This window comes from Monodelphis domestica, chromosome 1, assembly GCF_027887165.1.
Source record: "Monodelphis domestica isolate mMonDom1 chromosome 1, mMonDom1.pri, whole genome shotgun sequence".
NCBI lineage: Eukaryota > Metazoa > Chordata > Mammalia > Didelphimorphia > Didelphidae > Monodelphis > Monodelphis domestica.
This window is the reverse complement of record NC_077227.1, coordinates 302083609-302099454: the sequence shown is the minus strand read 5'-3', so window position 1 is coordinate 302099454 and position 15846 is coordinate 302083609. Positions and strand designations below refer to the sequence as shown.

General features: G+C 35.5%; 1 protein-coding gene across 2 annotated transcripts in view; it reads left to right on the top strand.

Moving 5' to 3' along the window:
* The window catches only part of JAG2 (jagged canonical Notch ligand 2), a 155104-nt gene that overhangs the window by 65483 nt on the left and 73775 nt on the right, over nt 1–15846 (top strand). For both annotated transcript variants that reach the window (XM_007473314.3, XM_001368356.5), the window contains exon 3: nt 14364–14418. In XM_007473314.3, the coding sequence (XP_007473376.1) occupies nt 14364–14418 (55 nt within the window). The remainder of the gene's footprint in view (nt 1–14363; nt 14419–15846) is intronic.

Below are 15846 nucleotides of genomic sequence, written 5' to 3'. Positions count from 1 at the left end.
TAGACTTCCTTGTTAAATCCATTGCAAGAATTGTTACTACACTGTATTATCTTGCTTCAATACCATACTGTCCCGAAAGTTAGTGAATTGCCCTATCTCAGTTTTTTGATATGTAGAATGGGGATAATTCTGTTATTCCGGGGGTGAGTGCAGAAAGAAAACAGTGAAACCACAGACAGGAATCCCCCAAGTTTTTTGAGCCAACCCTCTCCAGAAAACCTATCTTGAGCTAATCCTGAAACTAGCTCTCTGTGTATCCTCTTGATCAGTGAATCAAGGAGTCATGTATTTAAGCATGAACTCAGAGAACCTGGCAACAGTCCATAGGGTGGAGAGGTGGAATTGCTGCCTTTAGGGCACTTGAGCACGCCCCATTTCTTCTGAACTTTTTTGAAACTGGTTAATCCTTTATGACTATAGTTCCTATGACTTATCCATTCCTCCTTTTTGCCCTTTGACAGTGATTATTATACCCTCATACTAGGATTCAAATGCCACCATACCCATGGTTCTCCTCCAACCTCTCTAACACTCCCTTCTTTGCCTCTCTTGCTGGCTCCTTATTGACTTTCTAACTCTGTGACCTGAGCATATCTTTCCTGGATCCCTTTCTCTTCTCTGTATTGTTCCTTACCATTTTAATTTACTCATTGCTTTAACTACCAGTCTTATGCAGATGACCTTCCAGTTTCTTTCTATTCTAGTTTTGACTAGACTTCTAAACACATTTCTAGGCTGCAGCCTACTATCACCTGAATTTCAAGTCCTTACCTCAAATTCAGCATTCTCAAAACTGAGATGCTTATCTTTATCCCCCACGCCTGTTTCCCATTTCACTATTTCTGTAAGTGGAGTTATCTTTTACATACCTCCTCAGGTCCATTTTCTTTTTCTCAGGTCTATCACCCTCTTTCCTAGTTGGATAATTGTTTTGATCTCCTTACTTCTTCCTGATTATGTTTTCCATCCCTTCTAAGTACTTTTCTGACCATGTGTCTCCTTTTGTACTTTCTGTAAGTGGAGTTATCTTTTACATACCTCCTCAGGTCCATTTTCTTTTTCTCAGATCTATCACCCTCTTTCCTAGTTGGATAATTGTTTTGATCTCCTTACTTCTTCCTGATTATGTTTTCCATCCCTTCTAAGTACTTTTCTGACCATGTGTCTCCTTTTGTACAAAATATTTGACCAATATATTCAGGGTGGTCTCCTTTGACTGGCATTGAGGATCCTTTATGGTCTGATCTTTTAATTCATTTTCATTCTCCTCCACATGCTTTAGTCTCCAGCCCCAATGGACTATCTGTACTATCTGTTCAAACTCCTGTCTGTACTCCCAAGAGCACAGCTTCAGAAACCTTTCTTGAACTCTTGTGTAATCTCCCTTTACCATCCCCTTTACAAACCCTTATTTAGATTTCTTTAATGCTCATATTGTTAAATTTATGACTTATTTTAAGTTTTTTTGAACTTTTTTGAAATTAAATTTTTTTTAAATTTAAATGTGACAATTTTAAAATGTGACTTATACTTATCTATATTTGTTTTGATATAGTTCCCTTTATATTATCTTTATAACTAGATTTCTAGGTATTTTGTATATTCTATAGTTATTTTAAATGACATTTCTTTTTCTTTCTCGAATATGGAAAAACTGTTCTGTGGATTTAATTTCTATTTTGCTACTTTGCTGAAGTTAATTGTTACTCTTGATTCTTTATTTGAATCAATAGGATTCTTTAGTAAACTACTTGCAAAAAATGATAATTTTTGTTGCTTTACTTGTGTTCCCTTAACCTTTTTCTTGTCTTATAGTTATTTCTAGAACAAAATTAAATAATAATAACAATATACATCTCTGCCTTTCCCCTTATTGGAATGGCCTTTAGCATTTCTCCATTATAGATAATAAAAACTCTTAGTTTAAAATTGGTAATGCTACTATAATACGGAAAGATCCATTTATTCTTATGCTCTGTGGCTGTCCTTCATGCCTTAAAATGTTCTCCTTCCTTTTCTCCCCTTCTTGACTTCCCTGGATTCCTTGAAGTCTCAACTATAACCTTCTATAAGAGACTTTTCTCAATTTCCCTTAAGGTTCCCCCCCCCTCCCCAATATTGCAGTTATCTTTTATATTTCTTGTTTGAAAGTAGTTGTTTGCATGTTGTTTCCATTAGATTATGAACTCTTTGAGGGCAGGGACTATATTTACCTTTCTTTTTATCCCTATAGCAATGTCTGACTCAAAGTAAGTAATTGAAAAATTCTTGTCGACTTGATTTTCTAATGCTTTTAACATATTAAAGAGACATTTTAAGAAAAAATGTATTCTGTAATTATTGATATAATTTTGTGGTTCCTATTGGTTTTATTATTACTTTGATCCATGTTTATAGTTTTCTTAATAGCAAATCAACCCTGAATTCCTGGTTGTGAAAATCTGGGCTGATCATGTGTAATTTTTAATATGTTGTTTTAGCTTCTTTGTTAACATTTTTTTCTTCAGTGTTTCTTCCACAATATTCCTCAGAAGTATTGATCTGTAATTTTCATTCTTTGACATCTCTCCTTGATTCAGGTATCTGAACCATATTTTTCCTAGTAGAAAGAGTTTGATAGGATGCCATCTTTTCCTATTCCTGTAGACAATTTATATAAAATTAGTTATTTGCTTTATAAATGTTTGGTAGAAATCACCTGTAAATTTTTCTGGGTATAGATTTTTTTCCTTGGGATTTTCTTTATGGTCTATCCAACTTCTTTTTCTAAGAGTAAGTTGTTTAACACTCTCTTTTCTGGTAATTTATAGTTATATACTTATATTTTATAAATATGCATACATATCATTTTATTAGTTTTCTTGGCATATATTTGGACAAAATAGTTTTAAATAATTTTCCTTATTTTCTGACACATCTTTTATTGACCACAACACAACATGGTGCATAAAGTAAAGTGAATAAAGTACTAGACTGGAGTCAGGAAGATCCGAATTCAGATTCAACCTCAGAACTTTTTAGCTGTGAGATTCTAGGCAAATAACTTAAGTTTTGCCTGCTTCCAAATGGAAATAATAGTATCTACTTCCCAGAGTTGTGAAAATAAAATGAAAATATTTTTCAAATCTTAAAGCACTTTGTAATTATTAGTTTATTATTTTGAGTTAGCAGTTTGGGTTTCCTCTCTTTGGGCAAATTAATTATTTTTTGGTTTATTCAGTGAAGTTTTAAAAGAACCATTACTAGTTTTATTTGTCAATTAATTCAGTTCATTTGCATAGGGGATTCTATTTTTGAGTTATTTAGGGTTTTTTGATGTTGCTTTTTCAGGTTTGTTTTTTTTTAGTTTTATGCCCAATTCACTGATCAGATCTTTTTCTTTCTTATTATTGAAAATGTTTAGAAATATAAATTATTCCCAAGATTGCTTTGGCTGCTTTCTCAAAGTTTCAGTATGTTATCTCATTGATTTTACTTTCTTTGGTGAAATTATATATTGTTTTTATGATGTATTCTGTTTTCTACTAATTCTTTAGAACTAATTATTAAAAATCTCTTTAAATTTGAAGACTTTCTTCAAAGGCTCTTTTAAATATAACTTTTATTGTGTGGAAGTTGAAAATGTTTCTGCAAAAGAGATTAAATGCATTTACTTTTTTTTGCATTATTTATGAATTGTGTTATGTTTTTTCGTATGATCAGTTTCCAGTCCAATAAAACCAATACACATTTATTAACTACCTACTATATGCTAGGCACTGTGCTAAGTAGTAGGAATACAATAAATTAAAAACAATCTCTCTCCTAAGGAATTTATAGTCTAAAGGGGGGGGGTGGGGGAGACAACACACAAAAGGAGGCAGGAAATCAAGAGTGGGGGACTGCAGGGATACCCATCTGGGGGCATCTTGTTCTGTGGAATTAAAACCAGATAGAGCAGTATATGCAAAATGGAAAAAAAAATTGTAAAGGAAGTATATAAATTCATTTCTTCTCTCATTTAATGGACTTACAACTTTTCTAAAATTCTCTATAGGTTCTTAATTTCTCTAGATCTGAAAGAAGTACTTTGAAGTGCCTGACTCTTACATTTATTGTCAATTGTCTAATTCTATTTGTTTTTCTTAAATACTTAAGTGCAATAATATTTCATGCATGTATATTAAGTTTTGATATTATTAAACAGTCAACAGAATCAACCATGCCTGTTTTTGTAACTGCCTTATCTGATATTCTGATTGCTCTTTTAAAAAAAGATTTAAAAAAGATAAAATACAACATTGTTGTGTGTGTGTGTTCTAATCTACATGCTACCTTCCTTGATTTCATTGTTGTCTCCATCCTACTCAGAATCATAGTTCTGATTTTTTAATTATATTTTCACCGTAACCCTATCTTCTTATCATTTTTCCTCCTTTTCCAGCCCTGCTCCCTCCACACACTACTCCATGCAGTGATGGAGAAGTTGATATGTATGGAATTGTGATCAACACTAGTAATTCATAATTGAAGTACTCTGATACCTCTTCTCATCTCCTAGTCTAGACTCTTATCACTGGTTCTCACAATTTCTGTTTCATCCTTTTGACATCCTCTCCTTTCTTATCTAACCCCTGGAGTTAAAGTTTAATTTGCTTGTGATTGTTCCGTCCCCAAGTTTATTTAATTTCTTTCTTTCTCTTTCTTTGCTTGTTAGTTACCCCGCTGAACTTAATGTATTTCTACATCATATTATTTGTGGTTGTATGTTTAATTCTCCTTTGCTCAGTTCATATACGAGTATGATTCATGACATACTCTCTACTTATTCCTTCTTGATATATTTGTATAGTCTCCCTCTTGAGCGTTTTTCAATTATGAGAAGAATGGGCAGGAATAAAATAAAGATGAAACAGGAGGAAAATTGTTTCAGTTATGAGAAATAGCTTTCTCTCACGCACTTTATCTTTAGTTTATTCCCTCCTTTCTTTCCTCTCATAAAAATAAAAATTGTGGAACCAAGCCAGCCCCAATTCCTTTGTCTTCCTTTATTCACTCTGTGTCCCTAGAAGCCAGTGGGATTCTGAAAAGATACATTTCTTCCAGTTGAGACAGTACCTTGTTTACCCCACTCCATCAGTAAGAGAGGAGAGAAAGCCTTCATTCTTTCTCTCTTAATTTCCCTCCTCTTTTACATCTCCCAATTAAATATATAAACACTCTTTCATCATTAATTCCTTTCTTATTGCTCAAATATATTTACCTTTCTGGGTTTCTCTTGTGTTTGCCATTTCAAAGATTCTACTCAATTCTAGTCTTTTTTATGAGGAATACTCAAAAGTCTCTCCTGTTAAAATTTACTTTTCTCCTTGTAAGATTATACTCTATTTTGTAGGGTAAGTTATTTTTGTTTTATATCTTTATCTTTTGCTTTTTGCATTATCATATTCCAGTGTTTTCTCCCCTTTATATTAATGAGCCTGATCTTGGCAATCCTATTGGAGGCTGCTTGCTACTTGAACTCTTTTATTCAAGTTACTTGAAATATTTTTCCTTTGATTTGATCAAAGTTCTAGACTGACATTTTAGGTGCTTCAATTTGGATTTCTTCAGGAAGTAACCAGTAGGATTTTTCTATTTTCATTTTGATTTCCTGAAATATAGTGACCAGGTTTTATATTTAGTCACTTTTTTATGGAGTTTTGACATTTCTTAAATTATATCTCCTTGACTCATTTTCCAAGGCACTTGTTTCTGATATTTTCTTCTACTTAAAAAAAATAACGCTTCACTTTGTTATAAATATTTCTGATTTCATGATGTCTATTGAATTCTGATAACTTTATTCTGTTTTTTTCAATTTAATTCATTAATTATTTATTAAATGCCTACTAGGTATCAGGCATTATACTAAGCACTGGGGATATAAATAAGAAAAAGAGACAGTTCTTGCCCTCACAGAACTTACAGTTGAAAAGCAGTAGCAGAGGAAGAGGAATGTGTGGGGAGAGTAGAGACCAGAAGGTGCCCAGGAGAATATTCTTGGAGAACTGCTGATGGATAATGGAGTTTTCAGTATATCTGCTACTTTTGCAAGGTTTTCTACCTTCTGTTCTAAGCCATTTAATCTTAAATTATTTTCTGCTCAAGATGTCTTATTTTACTTTTTTAATATTTGGCTTAATTTCTTTCAGGCACTTTTCTATTACCTGTGACCAAGTACTTTGTTTCACAAGACTTTTTTGTTGTGGACTTGCTCTCTTTATATATATAGTACTTGGGCCACACTCTGCTCTTTGTGTACTCTGAGATGGTGTCTTAGTTTCTGCTTGGTCTAATATCTTTTGCAGCTTGGATACCGCTATCTTTGCTCTCATAGATATGGTAGCTAAGACTCAGCCCCATCTGCTGGAATTTCTGAGCTCAGCTGGCCACGTTCATGTTTTGACCTCTTATTTCCTTCTCTGTCTTTTTCTTTGTAAGATCCCAAATCAGGATTCAGCCTTATTCCTTGCTGTGTAGTTCAGGCATGGGCTGCCTCTCCTGCCTTTGTCTCTAATCAAAGCCTCCAGACTTTTCTGGTCTATTCTTTCACTGCCCTGGACTTTGAGGAGTTACTTCTAGCAATTTCCTCTTTGGGTGTGTGTGTGTGTGTGTGTTTTTAATCATTGTTCCTTCTGGTACAGTTCTAGAACTTCACCAGAGTATTTATGGAAACCCAGCTCTCTAGGTCCCATCATGTGCTACTTTAACAGAAGTCTGTAATGGACAGTTATCATTGGTCTCCTTGCCACCAGGCTTTACCTCTCATTTTCATTCTCTAGGTAAGGAGTCACTCTCCTAATTTGCATGTCATTTCCCTACTCAGAAGCTTTTCTTGCCTCTTGGGTACTTTTATATACCTGGACCTTTTTTCAAACTTGAAGTGCCCTTTGCCCATCTTATATCCTATACTTCAAAACTCAATTCTGTTCAGCAAATGTGTATATATTAAATGCTATGCCAGAGAGAGAGGAGGGGAGGGAGAGAGAGAGAGATTATTCTTGTCCTCAGAAAACTTACATTCTACTGTAAAATACAACATATATACAGAAAAGCACACGTAAGATGATTTGAGGAGGGACACTTAAAAATCAGAGATTGGGGAAAGGCTAAGGGAATTAGCAAAGGGTTCCCAAGGGAGATGGAAAGGAGAGAGAAGTTGATTCTAACCCTAAAATATCTCTCATAAGATGTAACAACTTATTAGATATAGGGGTAAAATAGAGGGAGAAGCCGAGTGTGGTTCAGATATTTTGGCCCAAGTAATTGGAAGGACAATGATGCCTTCCATGGAAATAGATTAGTTGTATTATAGATGTTGTTGGGACATTTGGAGCCTGCATTTTAGGAGTCAGTCAGTGGGCATTTATTAGATATCTACTATATGCCAGGCACTGTGCTAAGAGCTGAGGACACAAGAAAAGCAAAAGGCAGTCCCAGTTCTCAAGGAATCCATAATCTACTGGGGAAGATAAATATGAACAAGAGAGATACATACATAAACACATATACATATATAATAAATAGGAAATAATTAAAAGAGAGAAGGCAGCTGAATTGAGAGAGTTGTAGGAAAGGTGCCATGTATAATATGAGGTATGACTTGAAGGAGGGCAGGGTCGAGGAGGCAAATATGAGGAGGAAAAGAATTCCAAGCATGAGGACACAACCAGGAAAAACCCCCAACAAAAACCACCCTAGAATTAAGAAATGGAATGTGGAATAGCAAGGAGTCCAGGTTCACTATATTCAAGAGAACATATTGAGGAATAAGCTACATGAAAACTGGTGGATATGTGGAGCTAGCTAATAAAGGACTTAAATGTGAAATGAAGGAGGTTGTATTTGTCAAGTTTATTGAGTAGGGGCTGATATGGTTGGACCTGCACTTTAAGAAAATCACTTTGGTGGCAGAATAGAATGTATTGAAATGTGGGAAGAGTTGGAGCAGACAGACCCTCCACCCAGCTATTGTAATATAAATGATTTATATTGTAATCTAAATCAAGCATGAGACGATAGCAGCTTATATCAGGCTGGTGTTTGTATCAGAGGAAAGAAAAAAGGTAACTTTTGCAAAGGCAAAATCAACAGATGTTGGCAATAGACTGAATATGGGAGGGGGGTGAGAGCTATAATGAAGAGTTGAGGATGGTGGTGACCTTGACAATAATGGGGATTAGGAGGTGAGGGAGGTTTAGAGGGAAGGATAATGAGTTCTATTTTGGGCATGTTGAGTTTAGCAGAAAGATTAGGAGGATAGATTGGAGAATCATCTGTGGTAATTAAATCCATGGGAACCAATAGATCAGAAGAGAAGAGGACTGAGGACAAAAAGACATAAAATTTGGGAGATATTTTCAAAGAAATGATAACTAAATCCATGAGATTCCCAAAGAAAGAAGTATAGAAAGAGAATCAGATGTAGAAACAGAGCCCTGAGAGCAAGCATCCACTGCTTAGCCTTCTCAGATAATTCCTCTCCCTTCCCTAAGATGGAAGTCACTAGCACTCTATTTGTCTTTGACAATGATATCTTCCTTCCTTGAGTTGAGTTCTGTGATGTCATCAATCATGCCTATTTATTTAAATTTAATCTTATTTTTTAACTCATTTGTATCTAATTTTATCTTTGTGGTTTTTTTTATGTTTACTTCTCAGTAATTTCTGAATATATCCCTTATCTTCCTCAATATATAATTCAAGTCTTGCTACAATATTATCTGCTCATAATTCACCACCGTTACAATATAAGGGTAGAATATGTTTTTTCAACTCTTTTGTGGAATCAAACATACACATTTGTTTCCCTTTTTTACCTTTTCAAGTTATGCCATTTTGTGTACTGTTTTTATTCTCCTTTTTAAAAGCAATTTAAATAAATCTTCCCACATTTTCTGATATTCATATTTTCTTATGATAAAATTTTATTACATTCATGTATAGACAATTTATTTAGCTATCCTTCAGTTAGAATGGAAATCTACTTTGTTTTCATATCTATTACAGAAAATTGCAACTAACTATTTTGGTGAAAATCTTTCTAGTTTTATCCTTTGGAGAATGTAATTAGCTGGATGTCTGGGTCAATGGATATGAATATTTTAGTCATTTAAACTTTTTTTTAATTCTTTTTTATGATCTTTAGCATCAGTAAACAAGTATTTCAATAAGCAAAAATAAAAAACATAAAAGGTATTGTATATGAAACTATGAACTTCTATTATATCTATTTAAAAAAAGATATTAAATAGAACAGGCTGGCAACAAAACAGCCCAGCTTTTCTTCTGTCTTCTTAACTTCATTCTGTTTTCAATTGGGTATTTTGTAAATGTTTCATTGATGTTTTTTTTTGCATCACTGTTACTAGCCATTTGTTTCCCTGTAAGTCTCCATGTCTTCCCCTCACCCTCAAAAGGAATTCATTGTACATTGTCAAGCAAAAACATATTTATATCTTTCCTGCCAGTAAGTGGAAGCATGTTTCATCATCAGTTTTCTGGAATCATGATTGATCACTTCATTAATCAAAATTTTGAAGTCCTTCAAAATTTTGTTTTCTTAAATTGTTATTCTGGTTCTCATGCTACTTTGCATCACTTCAAATCCATCCCACTTTTATTTTGTAATAGTATTCTATTATGTTAAGATAGCATTTTGTTCAGCAATTCTTTATTTTGTTTCAGGTTTTTTTTGTTTTTGTTTTCTTAATAAAGGCTACTGATTTGTGTATTTTTTTTTCTTTTTAGGACTCGTTATCCTGTAGCTTAGACTTCTGTGGGGTTTAATACATGCCTAGTGATACCTTATTACTAATTTAAAGAGGATATTCATTTTGGTCATTTTTCAGATATAATTCCAAATTCTTTTCCAGAGCTTTTGGACCAATTCACTGCCTCCACCAATGGTATTCCTATCTTTTTACAAACTTTATAGCTTTAACTATCCCCATCTCTTATTATCTTTGCCAGTTTACTAAGTCTGAGGTTTACTTAGAGTGGTTTTGATTTCCATTTCTCTTTCTATTGGAGCATTATTTTGTATGGTTGTTTGTAATTTGTTTTTTGAGAACCATTCATATCACTTATCCACTTGGTTTTATATAGAGAGGTGAGGACCAATACATATACAGATAAGTAAATCCAAACTTTATTACTAAACAGGTAATTTCCCAGAGATATAAGGGAGATGACTAGCATCTGAAATATTAGCTCATCTAGGAGGTGACTCCTGAGCTGAGCTCCAAGAGGCAGGATATGAGACGTCAGGTGGACAAGTTTGTCTTGAAAGTAGAGTGCATCATTGAAGAATGAAGTGAAATCAGGCCAGACGCTATAGAAAAAATAGACTGGAGCCAGATTTTGAAGTGCTTTAAAGGTTACTTAGAGTGGTTTGTATTTCATACTGGAAGAGATAGGGAATTACCTAATTAGAACTGTGCTTTGTAAATATTAATTTGAGAACCCTATGGCAGATCATTTGGAGAAGGGAGAGAGACTGTAAGTGGAGAGACAATTTATAACCCAAACCCCAAAATAAAATCAAAGATACACTGATGTGAAAGAAAACTCCAACAGTTCTTGCTTTAAAGGTGGACAGCATTCCCCATCATAAGTTTTTCAGGATTGTCCTAGATCATTATATTGCTGAGAGTAACCACGTTTTCACAGATAATCATTGTCTAACATTGCTGTTCTAGATTCCATGTGTGTGGGCCTTTTCATGCTATTTGGTTATTAAGGAAATCATGTCAACACATGCATAGGTATCTCTGCTATCAAGGGAGGAATAGCTTGAGCCTTAACCTCCAGGCCAAGCAAGTCCCTGGGATAGCTTTGGTGCAGGATTAGGATATTGTCTCCACATTCCATTCCTTGGTGGTAGTCCTCAAGCTCATTCAGAACACCTTCCACCACTTAAACATCTTCAGGGTTCTTACAAGATAATACTATTTTCTGGATCGGAGGAATCTAATATAAGATGTATTAGGAGAAAAAAAGAACGGAAAATTTAAATTAAGATAACAAAAGCAAAATAAATACATAGTACAGAATTTTAATAACTCTTTGATGGATTGAGCAAAAAAAATTAGAAGAAAATGTGCAAAAACAGTACTAGAAACACCAAAGCTATTGCATAGTTTGATATCTCTGGCATAGTCAATAATTCTTTACATATCAAGGTCATCTGTGGCTAAAAGGAGATAAAGCTTTTAATTGCATCCTGTCCTAGGATCTCAGTATTCCCTAGATCACACCATTGGACACCATCACTCCAGGAGTCCCATCAGAGAAATGATAACCAAATATTTGTCCCTTTGAGGCCTCTGTGAAGGAGCTCTCCCCTTCTTCCATAAGGGCTAACGAAGGACTCTCACTCATTTTTATCTAGAACTAAAAATCATTATTGCCTGCTAGTAGATCCCTTTTTTTTCAAGTTAATACACATCCAAAATAGCTATATAGTAACAATTTTGCCTTATCCAGGCTGTTAAAAAGTAAGGCATCTCTGAGTCTCTGGCATAGTTTTCACCTCTTTCTTTGAAGAGAACTAACATTAAGGGACTTGGACAAGTGTGATTTTAAATGTATTGTTTATATTTAATAATAGAAGCCAGATAGCAAATGTGAGTTCTTCAAAACTTAGAATCCAATAAGTTTCTGGCATTCCTTCTTACTCTATAGGAAGGTGAATGAATGAATGAAAGTAGTTTGTTCTATACTGGTTTCTGGAATCCTCTGATTTCTCCTCCACTAGATTACCTGGAATTTGACTGAATAGTTTTCATCTGGATTTCCTTAGAACTTTATTGGTTTCCTATTCCTTGTTTCTTTTATGGGAAACTATATGATTAGGACTTTAGCTATAGTGATCTCAAGTTCTAATCAACATTATGTCATCAGTGTAGTGATGTACATTTGTGTTCTCAGAGAAGGGAAATCTCTAGATTTCTGCCCACTATAATGTAGCATTAGGAGGGAGAGTTCAGGTAGCCCTGGAAAAAGGTGGCAGAATAGATTAGACTCCTTCCCAAACTGCTCCTATAGCCTACCATAAACTGCCAGATAATATATTTCTGCCTTCCTGATAAGTCAAATGGGTTTGTAGTGAGAGAAACTGGAATAAGGATATCCTTCAGCTTTCTTCAGTCGCCATCACTAGGGAAGAAATAGCTTTCACCTGTCTAGGGATCCTGTGTTGTTTGGTGTCAACTATAGGGAGTGGTTCAGGCAACTCTTAAGGGTTTCCATTTGGGCCCACCCCAAATTACCTATGTAAAAGTTATCAAAGGACAGAAAACGACTCCTAACAAATTATATTCCTTCTCTCCAAAAGGGTACATTTTGGATGATCCAAATAGGGCAAAAGCTTTAGGGGATGTAATCTTATAATTATATGGAGTTGGAAGATCCCTACTGATCTGGTGCTGGACTTGAAGGATCAGGTTTACTAGCTATCCCATAGACTGGCCATGTATTTCTTTCTTATTAATCCTGTGTTTCAAGAGTCATACTCACAACTCCCTACAGGCTGATTCTATGCCTTGTCCCATTATCCCCAAACTGTATTTTCTCAGACCTCAGCTATTCCTATCTGCTGTTCAAATTCTCCAATTATTAGTCCACACCTTTATAGATTGGGGCAGGGAGGAGGAAGATAGAGAAGAGGAAAGTCTATAGGCTAAAATCTAAAACCATTCAAATTGGGTTCCACCCAGAGAACAAGATCTAGTCATAGTTTGTGGTAAGCCATGTGAGGACCTCATAGATCCAATCTATCAAACCCATTTCCTATAGGAACTTACTGTCATCCCTTGTAGACCTCCATTGGTTGCAATGTCAATTCATTTTTATGGATTTAGGTACTGGAAAAATAGAAAGGGGGTGGGATTTTAAATGCCAATTGGAGGATTTTATATTTAATCTTGCAGACAAAAGGGATCACTGAAGTTTGTTGAATAGGGGAGTGATATGATCAGATCTGTGTTTACTTAGATTTCTGATAACTGAGAAGAGGATAGATCAGAGTGGGGAGAGAAGGGAATGAGACCAACCAGTTAGCTATTGCAATAGTCCCCATATGAAGGGATGATGAGTTGCACCAGGGTCACAGTCAGAAGATAAAAGGGGGATATGTGAGAGAGATCATGAAGTTGAAAGTGAAAAGACTTGGCAACAGATTATACATGAAGATGGAGTCCTGGAAGATATATCTACTATTATTGGTAATGATCCAGATGAAGGGAAAGAAACTGAAGAGTTGTCTCATAGGTGGGACGAGAACTAGGAGAGAGTTGTGAATCTTTGTTCAATATGATGGCAAACTTTGGAGTTGAAGTTAGGAGACCTAAATTCTCTCCTAGGTTTCTACACTTACTAGCTCTCTGACAATGATCCAGCCCTTTACTCTCTCAGATTGTTTCCTCAGCTATAAAATGTGAGTAATAATTCCAGAATTATTGTGAGGAAAGCATTTTGTAAGACTTTGAGCTATAGAAGTGGTATCTTTTGTATACAGCTCTGACCATGTCAAATCTGTACTTAGAAAACTTCAGTAGCTCCCCTCTCTCTACAGGATCATGATATTTCATGCCCTCCACAGTCTTGCCTTGCGTCACTGACTGCATCTCCTATTACTTTCTGGCTCAGCCAAACTAGATCACTTGTCACCCCTGCATCTACCCTGCTTCCTTCTTGTTCCACACTCTTGTACATACTGTTTCCTTTGCCTGAAGTTGCTCCATTCCCCATCTGCCAAAGTCCTGCCTTCCAAAGTATATCGCAAAAGTTATCTTTTCCATGAATACTTCCTTGATTATTCCCTTTCATAGCTATAAGTGATCACTGAATCCCAACAGAATTATTTCATGTCCTTTCTCATACTCTGTCTTTCATGTCCTTTCTCATACTATGTCATAATTTTCTTTTTCTCCTCCTAGATTATGAACTCTCAGAGTAATGAGAACTGGTTTTCATAATAGTAATTATGTAAAATATAATTATGTAAAGAAGTAATCCATAAGGCTTCACAATTAGTTTCTTCACAGCAATCCTAGTACACGTATTCTCATTTTACAAAGGAGGAAACTAAGGTCCACAGAAAGTGAGTTTGTGTTAGGTCGCATCCCCTAGAAAAATCGGTGTTTCCATTGCAAGTCTCTTGAATCCAAGGTTGTTTTCACTATGTCATATGGAACCTCTATGTTCCCCAGATGAGATCTCTGCCCACAGCATGTAGTCAGAAATTAATTGGATGGAATGAAGTAGAAGTTAGAGTTATCAATCTCTGGGGTCTAAGCCAAACCAGCTACATTTAACTAGTTCTCTCTCTTTGTTTCCAGCGCTCATTCACTCTGATAGTGGAGGCCTGGGATTGGGATAACGGCACTCAAAATGGTGAGTATATGCCCAGTAGGAGAGTCTCTTAATAGGGTGATTTGTGGGAGTGCAGGGGTTATGAGGAGGGATGCAGGACTAGGACAGGACCCTAAAATTAGGATTTGGGAAAGGATGAATTTAGTTTAGTCTTTATAAAGTAATAGCTGGAAGTGGATTGCTTCCTGTCTCTCAATCTTCACAACTCAGCAGAGTCAAAGCTAAAGGCACAAAGTTGTTGAGGGTTTTGTCTTGTGCAGACTGAGGTTGTGGTTCAATGATGAGGGCTCAAGAGGTTCCTGTAGTAAGTTATTCTTTGAAAGTATGGTATAGAGCAGCATTGGTGAAACTTTAGAGATCACATGCCCAAATTGCACCTTCAGGCTGCCTGTGTGCCCTGCCCCCCCCAACCCAACCCACCCCACCCCACACATTATTCTAGAGAGCAGCAGGAGGAAGTGTTTGTATTCATTTCCTGGATAGCACAGTTCTCAGTGAGATAAGTTGATATGGATTAATTATTGATGATTCATTTACTTCCACCAGCCAACCTGATGAATTCACAGTATGTAATTGGAGAAAGTTAAGGTGCCCTTCTTGTTGCACAGAGACCAAAAGGAATTTTCACTGAAAATGGTTTGATTTTTCACTAATTCTAAGAAATATCATCACCTGAGGTGCATTCAAAATGTCAATGCGGTCAATTACAAAACAATTTGGGTGAGCTTGAGGTTGCCTAGAGCATTAGGAACTGATTTCCCATCAACTTCAGTTCTTCTGTTGTTTCTAGAAGCTTTGTTGGGACCAGCCTTTTCTAGGTAGGGTGCTAAAGTTTCTTCTTATTTTTGCTTTTTTTCAGTTAAGGGAACACTTTGCAACCAGCAATATAGGTGATAATTACTATTGGTATAACTATGTCTTTGGGGAGTGGGGAAGAGTTAAGTGTAATCATCAGGCCCATCAACTATGACAACTATGAAGTCAGAGAAAACTTAATTTTCATTTCCGTAAGAAAGTGCCACATGAATGTAACAGAAATTCTGTTATGAGATATGAGGTACTTGAAAGGACACTAATCCAAGTTAACTAAGAGCTGTCCATAATTGGGAATATAAACATATATACAGAAGTGCCTCCTTTGATTTGCTGGGCCTAGCAAATATTTAGCTGAGGTGAGGAAAGTTTAGTAAAGGGTTATTTAGGATACTCCATATCAATTAAATTCCCAGTGTACTGTCTTGTAAAAATCACAATAAAAGGGAGCAGGTTGCAGCACTATTAAAATCTTAAATGTAACATGAAGAAGTCCTTCACTGAAACCTGATGGAATTAGAAGAGTTTTTATTTCCCCTTTTAGAGGTGTTTTATTTTATTTAACCCTGACCTCTGTCTTAGAATCAATACTATGTATTAGTTCTAAGGCAGAAGAGTGGTAAAGGCTAGGCAGTG